At 33.1% G+C, this 9,470-nt stretch overlaps 1 protein-coding gene across 1 annotated transcript; it reads right to left on the reverse strand.

Annotated features, from left to right (window-relative positions):
- Positions 1 to 745: 745 nt before the first annotated feature.
- Positions 746 to 9,209, reverse strand: CSN2 (casein beta). Its single transcript, XM_032632699.1, has 9 exons — positions 9,117 to 9,209; positions 6,374 to 6,436; positions 5,608 to 5,634; positions 5,474 to 5,500; positions 4,425 to 4,448; positions 4,287 to 4,328; positions 2,419 to 2,916; positions 1,789 to 1,830; positions 746 to 1,065 (listed from the first exon to the last, which is right to left on the reverse strand). Exons 1-8 carry the CDS (start codon positions 9,207 to 9,209, stop codon positions 1,825 to 1,827), a joined length of 780 nt encoding a protein of 259 aa, XP_032488590.1. The 3' UTR covers positions 746 to 1,065; positions 1,789 to 1,824.
- Positions 9,210 to 9,470: the final 261 nt, after the last annotated feature.

Here is a 9,470-nt window from a genome sequence, read left to right on the forward strand (position 1 = left end):
AAGTCACTGTGTAAACTCAAGGGGATGGAATTGTGTATAAAAATGTAGGATTTGGTAGACAGATAATTCATCATGATGAAATAATTACTCCACAGGCAGAGACAATGGATATCAGAGCTTTACATAAGTCTGCTCTCTTGTGCATTAATTGCTAAAATCACATAACTCAGCTCATTCTGATTGTGATACTGGCTCTTGCTGCTCTGGTGTAAGTGAAGTCAGGAACATGGGGCAACCAGGAACACCTATCATGTACCATGTAGTGCACTATTCACATTACAACTTCAATAAAACCCCTTAAATTGACTATTTTATAGATGTAGAAATGGAACCTCTTAGAGACTAACATGCAGCACCACTTAGCTAACACGTTATAGAGCTGTGATTCAGATATCACATTTGAAGCTTTTTTTTCCTATTTATTAGGTCATAAATAAATTAGGTCATAAATTCCTAATTTATGACCATAAAATTTAACAGCTAATGCTGAATACTTCTGAGAGTGAAAGGCACAAATGTAATAGTTCAACTGAGATAATAGGTATAAACCAAGACTTTCTAGAGTATATGCAGCATATGATCACCCTATCTTTTCCTCCACCTTTTGATATCCTCTGGTATTCAATTCAAAGCATTCTATTCAATTTTTCCACAGCTATTTTTAATGCCAATAATAACTTTAAGTTAAAAATAAAGAGGCCAATTACATCTGAAAAATTATAATAAAGACAGGAAAGCTTAAATATGCCAAAGGATTAATTTATTGAAATGACTGGCTAGGAAAAAGATTCTTATAGAAATAATAAACACAAATCCAGAAATTATTTTTATACATATTTTTGATATGTTTATGGTATTTCCCACTTAAAGTTGAAATTTTGTTGAACTGAACTTTTGAAAATATAGAGTTTATAAGTCAAATTCAAATTAAGATGAATGCCATATAAAGCATAAAATAAATAAAGGAATAATTTTCATATTTTTCCATGTTGATTCATTTAAAAACTATTTTGGTAGCATGATGCAAGGATTGAAAAGTTGCCACATTTCCAGTCGCAGTCAATTCTGTGGAATAGAGAGCAAATATAGAATTAGTTATATGGTATAACTCTTCATCTCTCCCCATTTGTAATTTTGGTGGGACTAATTCATAAGAGAAATTTTATTACAAATGCACCATGTTGTGCCTTATCTTGGAGGCATATAAAAGTTCCTCTAGGACCAAATATCAGCTCACTTGGAATTGTTTTATGTCTACTGGATCATGATCATAAGAGTATTCGCATCTTAAGAATCTCAAAACTATGTTCTATTCCCTTTTTAAGCCTTATGTCTGGACTAAGAAACTGTATTTTTACTCATAAATTAAAAGACAATATATAAATCTTAACTGATAACTAATTGAAGTTCATAAAGCCTAAGTTAGAAATGTGAATGCAGTTGATCTTTAGAATAAGCTCTAACATATTTACATAAAAGTAGAAGAAATTATTTTCAGTTTTCCCTAAAAATGATGTTAATCCAGCATAAGGATATAGACAATTGAAAGAAAAATAATCAAATCTGTCAATAGTACATACATACAATTTTGAATTATTTGAAATATAAAAGATACAAAATTTCAGGTGCATAATTAATAGTCAGTCATTGAGAATAAATTGATAATTAATAATTAAGTTGGTATATTGATGGAAGTTGGCACTGTTTGGGGCTTATCCAGGAAAATGAAATGTAATAAGATATTAACTATAAAAATGATCAGTCTATCTCCAAACTCCTAAAGCTTACCAAAAGTGAGAAGGGGGCATTAATTTTGAAATCCTCTTAGACCTTAACAATTAAAAAATAAATGAATAAATATACAATTCACCTTTTGGCAAGAACACTTTCCCTAAGAATTTCATGAGTATTGAAATAAACACCTCAGTATTTTGCCCTCATATGCTCATATATCAAAAACAAGATGTGAAATGAGGCATGTGGGGAAATAATTGTGCACAAGCAAAACTTCAAAATTGTAGAAAATAGCAAACTTTCTTAGGTTTGTTATTCCCAACCAAATGAGGTTATCAAATTTAATTCTGGCTTTAGTACACCTTAATCCTCTTTATCTAAATTATCAACAGAACAGTTAAATCATAGTCCCTGAAATTATTTCTTCCCAATATTCAGTTTCTTCTACATAGAAAGAACAATTATATCAGAATCTCTATGGGTAAGCCTAGACATTGAGATTTAGGTGTGTGTGTGTGGGAAGTTCTCCAGGTTATTCTATTTGTAGCTAGTGTTGAGAACCACTGATCTAAACTATACGCATTTTGGAACCATTCATTATTCATTTTTTCTAGAGCTTTCAATTACTCTAACATCATAGAAACATCATGAGTGAAACAGCACAATTAGTAAATTTGGACTTACAATAACAGGGTAGAGCCCCTGGATAGGACCAAGTACAGGCTCCTGGTACAGCAGAAGGGTCTGGATGGGCATATCTCTCTGGAGGTAGGGCACCACTTGCTGGGGAATAGGCAGGACTTTGGGCTGAGAAAGGGACTTCAGTGGCTGAGGAGGAAACATGAGGGTAGGAGGAAGACGATGGGGAGGCTGGTGCATCAAGGACTGGAGCAGAGGCAGAGGAAGGTGCAGATTTTCAAGATCAGTGAGAGTCAGGCTCTGGCTTTCAATAAAGGGCTCTACTGGAGATTTAGGGAAGCGCATTTCTTTATGCTTAGGAAGGATAGTCTCCTTAGCTTTGGGGACTTCCACTATTTCAGGCTGAGGGAAAGGCACCACCACAGGGGGCTGAGCAAGAGGCAGGATGTTTTTTGGAAGGATAGGGTAAGGGATTGGCCCAGTGTAGGAATAGACTAGAGGCTGTGGCTGGGAAAAGTGGTGGATTCTATCCTGGCGTTCATCCTGGAAAGAAGGAAAAATAGTCTTTGCGTCTGTAATTCAGTTATAATTGTCATTCATGATGAATTAACCTCCTCTCTTTTGAACAATAATTCACGGAAAAGAGAGAAAGAAAATCTTTCCCTTACTTTGGTTAAGAAATTATTTGGGGTCCTGTGAAGATTAATGAGTAAAATGCCCACTAAGGGATTTCTCATTAAGCCACTTCCTTCATAGGTGAATCCACAGAGCCAAAAGAAATCAATGTTTGGAGATTTCAAGACTTGTTTCACCTTTTCCTGAGTTGCCTGCAGAGCTGTAGCTATATACTTTGGTCTTCAGAGGGTACAGACTTTTCAACAATGTGTTGATAATAGTCAAAATTGTTTTCATATAATGAATGAAGATCTATTTTAAAAAGACTTAAAGGGATAACTCCAAGTTTTATTTTTTTTTGTTTTAATGAAAAGTAAGTCTTAGTTTGTTTTTTTAATTCAAGGAATTATTTAACAACAGCAAACTTCTAGCACTACTTCCCTTGGTAGAAGGTGGTAATCTTGAGTCTTTAAAGAGGCATCAATTTGTAAATTCATTTTGATTTAGCAAATATTTGGTGTAAGTTCCAGACAATCTAACTTCATTAGTAAAACAGGAAAGCTTAAATATCACAATAGAGTAATTATGTTACCACAAAAGTAATTTATTTACAGAATTTTATGTTGTTCCCAATCCTTATTTTTAAGCAAGCTCTGCTATTTAATAACTATGTGATATTGCCACACAACTGTGTACTCAATTGTTCTGTACCTCACTTCTCTCATCTGTGTAATGGAAATACTTTTAGGAACTTCACACATTCATAAATGTGAGTATAAAAGCTACAGAATGCTAATGTAAAATCACTGAATATTCACTGTGTGCCAGCTCATCAATCCTGGGGATTTATGAATATTCTCAATTTACAGGTGAAGAAATTGAGGTACAGATAAACTTGGAGCCAAGGTTATACAGCTGATAAATGATCAAATTAGGATTTTTGCCACACTGCTTCCCTCCTCTTTTTCCTCACCATACCCATCTTGAAATAAGGGGATCACAGTCCCCTATCCAGAAATGTTCCTACCAATGTGCACTCTTTGAATACAGATATACTATTAGTAAAATGAATAAACTAATAGTTATTCTTAGGTATTTATTCTAAATTCTGGAAGCTGATTATGTGTTTAAAAATGTGTTTAAGTCTTTAAAAATATTTCACCTTCTCAAAGTTTAATTTCTTCCACTGATGTTTATATTATTACCATTCTTTAGACTGAACATAATTATTATAAGTATGTTTTCATGTATTATGTTTCATTATAATTTTCAAAATATACTAATCATGAAAAAATTACCTCTGTTTGCTGCTGTTCCTCATGTTTAAACTTCTCAATTTTCTGCTAAAAAACAATTACACATAAAGAATTGTTATTATTTGTAAAAACCAAACAGGAAATTTTGAAAATATGTACATTTAAATATAATGGTTTTACCTCATTGATGTGTGTAACAGATTCCTTTGGAAGAAAAAAATAAAATCACATTTAGTTTTAATGAACTATTCTTAGTTGTCAACATACATCAGAAAATGAAGACATTTAGTAGGTTAATGCAGACATATTGTTTGATAATGTCATTATTTTAATTGCTGAAACTTTATGTTACACTATTCTGAATAAATCTGTGTATAAAGAACAGATGATGCAGTCAAGAAAGAAAAGAAAATTAGTGAACATAATACCAAAAGAGGCATTTAACAGAAGTTAATTTCTCTTTATCACCCTGTTCCCTTCTTATGACAACAAATGATCTCTAATACCCTCATCTAGTTCTAGAAGAATAGTCATTGAATATATATGATAATAACCATTGAGGCATTTGTTAATCATTCTTAGTTCCCTTGTTATGTTTAGGCTTCAAATGAATTGTAAGAAATACACACCATCCCCTAAGGACCTTATAACCTTTGCAAAGAGACAAAGTATATTGATGTACCATTTAATTAACAGGTGATAACAGACCCAAAAAAGAGTGGTGCAAGCATTAATATCTACATGACTCCCCCAGTCAGATTTAGGACTACACTAATTCTCACTGCCTCTAATTTACTAGATTGCTATTACAATAACAAAATATGTCCATTTGCATGTCTCTCCACTCTTTACTAAGGGCATCCCTCTTTCCAGTTTGTACCACAGCTCCTAGTCAAAGTCTGATACAGAAAGTGCTCAATAAATGTCAAAACAGGGAAAGAGGTTAACATAGAGTTCAAGATAGAAAAGAGGACTGTATGTATAGTTCATCAAAAAAAAAAAAAGGCACAGTGACACAATTTAAGTAGCAGACAAACTTAGAAACTGCTAGAATACTAAATTTTCTAGACATTTATTCTGTCTTTAAACATATACAGTGGAAATTTACATTAGTTACCTGTCAGAACATAGCTACATTGGCTTGACTGCCCTAATGTAATATAAAAAGAAAGTACAGTATTTTTTTGTTCTAAATTTGGGAAATTGCCTTTGAATGAAGGTTGTCTTACCTCACTGCTTGAAAGGCTTTTCACAGTCTGCAAACGAAAAAAGAAATCAATAATCAGTTGAGTCTTCTACTAGATAATCAGAAAGTGTTATTACTTTATGGTTGGAAATTTTTCTCTGAAGAAAAATATCTTACCTCACCAGATACAATGAGTTCTTCTTTCTATAGAGAAAAAACAACACCATTTTAGTTCCCATAGCTAACCCATTATTAAACATTTTTCCTACCTAATTTTTACCTTCCTTATGGAGAGCTATTTCACAAATTTGAGAAATAAAAAATGTTATATGTCTTTTGAGAGACTTGTAATTGCTTTTACGGCTTTCAAATTTAGTACCTTTTTATTGGTAGATTTTTATTTTACCGTAATGAAGAGTCTTTTTTATGGGTAACAGAAAAGGAGTTATTTTAATTTGTATTGAACACTTTTTTATTATGATTATGAATATGTTTATGATTATTCATCTTCTGGAGTATCATCCTCTGTTGAATATACACAGGTAGGAATCAGCCCAGTTCCCTAGAGTAAGAGATATATATATTTCATCACTGGAATAAGATATATTTATCAAGATTGCACATGCATGCAATTGTATTTGTGCAATATTACTCATGTTTTTGTTCTTATGTGTGTTTCTTCTTGTTTGTCTGCTGCTTATTGGTCTGTCTGCTTTTCCTTTAGGTACTGGTGGCACAATACTGTAGAAGAATTTGACCCAGATTTGTGGTCCTATAGGATTCTGTTGAGATAGTGAGTGAATGTAAATGATTTTCTTAGAAGTCAAAAAAAAATCTGAGATCCTGCATTATTTATACATTTAAAATGTTGGTAATACTACATTCTGCAAATAGGCAGATAGTACTATTTCTTAGTTATTTCAAGATATTTTTCTGTACTTACCTCTCTTGCAAGAGCAAGAGCCAACAAGCAGGCAAGGATGAGGACCTTCATGGCTCTTAAGTCCTGTGAATGGGGAAATGAGGAAATGGTATATTACTTGTCAATCTAATGCATTTTATTATTTAGGTAGGATTACTTTCCTTTAAAAGAAACCAAAGATAATGTAAAACAAAAATGTCTGGGGACTTCCCTGGTGGTCCCGTGGTTAAGATTCCATGCTTCCACCTCGGGGGTGCGGTTCAATCCCTGGTTGGTGAATTAGGATGCCGCATGCCACATGGCGTGGCCAAAAAAAGAAAAAAAAAAAGAAGAAAATGTCTGTATTGTAGAAAAAATACTAATAGAAGTTTTATCATATGACCAAGGTCAAAATATACTATGGCTCTTTAATCTTACATACCAAGTTTATATTTCATTGCCAGCCATTCAGATATTTTCAGCTAACAGCCCTATCCTACTTTATTCGTTTTCATCTCATTCATGGTACTTATGAGGCTTTTTAGAAAGACAGAAAAAAAGTTACAAATATTTACAGAAAGATTAATTAGTTGATTCATTTATTCAAAAATATTTATTTAGGGGCTTCCCTGGTGGTGCAGTGGTTAAGAATTCACCTGCCAATGCAGGGGAGATGGGTTCGAGCCCTGACCCGGGAAGATCCCACATGCCACGGAGCAGCTAAGCCTGTGCACCACAACTACTGAGCCTGCGCTCTAGACCTGCGAGCCACAACTACTGAGCCCACGTACCACAACTACTGAAGCCCACATGCCTAGAGCCTATGCTCCACAACAAGAGAGGCCACCACAATGAGAAGCCTACGCACTGCAATGAAGACCCAATGCAGCCAAAAATAAATAAAAATAAAATTAAAAAATATATATATTTATTTAGCACCTTTTATTGTCAGACACTGCTTAGGTGCTGGGATTTTAGCAGTGAGCAAAATATTAAGGTCTCAGTCCTGTTGGAGCTTCAGTTCTATTGAGAGGCAACTGATCAAAGAAAATGTATACAAAGAAGAAGATCATATTTTATTTTTATATTATTCATATCTTATTCATATCTTTATTTCCAATAAGACCACCATTTTCATTTTAGCATTTCTTTTATTTGCTCCACTTATCCAGACATTTTCTTGGACTGATTGGACTATCTCTTCTCTATGTATATCCACCTCTCAGTCTTCATCCCCACATGCATAATGCCATCTCTTCTCATTTGTCGCACATAATTTTAGAGATCATACACTCTGTTTATTTTCTCTCCATAAAAATGTGTACTTATCCCTTGATGATTTACCAAGGTGTCAGGTTCTTTGGTCCAATCCCCACTCTAGGCTACTTCTCCTTGGAGCATAGCATAAAATATGTTATCACTTTTCACCAAAATGTACTAAATGGTTGGTCTTGTTGCATTTCTATATAAATAAAGTTTTATAAGTTCTTATAAAAAATAATGTTTGTGTCACCAATATCCTTTGACACACAATCTTCAATCCCAGATTTTCAAACTAAATTAAGAAATTTTTTTCTAGATTTTTCTCATGGGTGCTAATTCTATATTAGTTTTACTTTACCTAACACTTCTATAAATTTCTAAATAATTTTTTATTGTCATGACTCAAAAAAAGAGTATGGTACTGTACTCGAATTCATTACAAGTAAGGAGAATATTATTACATTTTCTTTATTTTATAATTAGCATTTTATATACAGATTTTCAAGCAAGAATTTTATTATTGACTAATATACTTTGAGCTATTCTTTCTTTCAGATCATATATTTCCTTAATTTTTGTTTCCTGGTCATCTCTGTCAGATCTAGAATTTTTGTACAAAGTAAAACACTTTGTTTCTTTTTAACTTAATTCTGTGTTTCATGTATCTATTTTAATATTTTTAAATAGTATAAACTAAATGATAAACTGGGAATTTGGATGTTTTAAACAATTTTGATAAATACACTCTTCTTCTAAAAATATTGTCCATTTCTTGACTACTCTATTTCTTGACTCAGTATGCTACTTCTATAAACTATTTGTTGGCTAACACTTTCTCAGTGAAGAACCTAGGGCTAAGATGGGAATAAAGACACAGACCTACTAGAGAATGGACTTGAGGATATGTGGAGGGGGAAGGGTAAGCTGTGACAAAGTGAGAGAGTGGTATGGACATATATACACTACCAAACATAAAATAGATAGCTAGTGGGAAGCAGCCACATAGCACAGGGAGATCAGCTTGGTGCTTTGTGATCTCCTAGAGGGGTGGGATAGAGAGGGTGGGAGGGAGGGAGACGCAAGAGGGAAGACATATGGGAACATATGTATATGTATAGCTGATTCACTTTGTTATAAAGCAGAAACTAACACACCATTGTAAAGCAATTATACTCCAATAAAGATGTTTTTAAAAATTAAAAAATAAATAAATAAAAAATATTTACTTCAAGAAATAGATCTTTTAATATAGCCTGTTAACTAGTCATGTACTAAAGAAAATAGCAATCACTGTTACTACATTTTGTTAGACTCAGAAAACATATGCTGTCATTATAATTTTTATCAAATCTTTATAGGTACTTCTATTTTTTTCAAGCTAAGTGCTAAAAATATTGTTAGAACTATCTTAAATACTCTAACATTTAAAGATATATATTAAGTAATTATATTCTTTCTATATCTCAACTTAGTTTGAAATAAAGATGAGGAGAGGATATATTGAATTATCTGAAATTCTTACCTTTTTTCTGATGTAGAGGAAAAGAAGTGAAGAAGGAGCTGAGTGGATAATGGTCTGCTTTTGTGGCTCTTTATATACAGTATTTAATGGCATGCTAATTTTGTGGTTGAAATAAAATCAATAGTGAGTTTGAATTCCAAGAAGTCTGCATGATTAGAAAATGAATTCTTCCTATTATCTGTCCCCAGAAATTCTGGGGAGCATTTTAACAAGGGAATAATTCACAATCTGATAAAGGAAGTGAAACTGTCCAGTACTTACAGACATTGGCTGGGGGACAGTGATGTTCTGGCCCAGTCCCCAAGTTATTGTAACCACAATAAAGTCTCTTAGTACTTGGTGGGTCTTCAAGAT

The sequence above is a fragment of the Phocoena sinus genome, chromosome 5, assembly GCF_008692025.1.
Source record: "Phocoena sinus isolate mPhoSin1 chromosome 5, mPhoSin1.pri, whole genome shotgun sequence".
In the NCBI taxonomy this organism is placed as follows: domain Eukaryota; kingdom Metazoa; phylum Chordata; class Mammalia; order Artiodactyla; family Phocoenidae; genus Phocoena; species Phocoena sinus.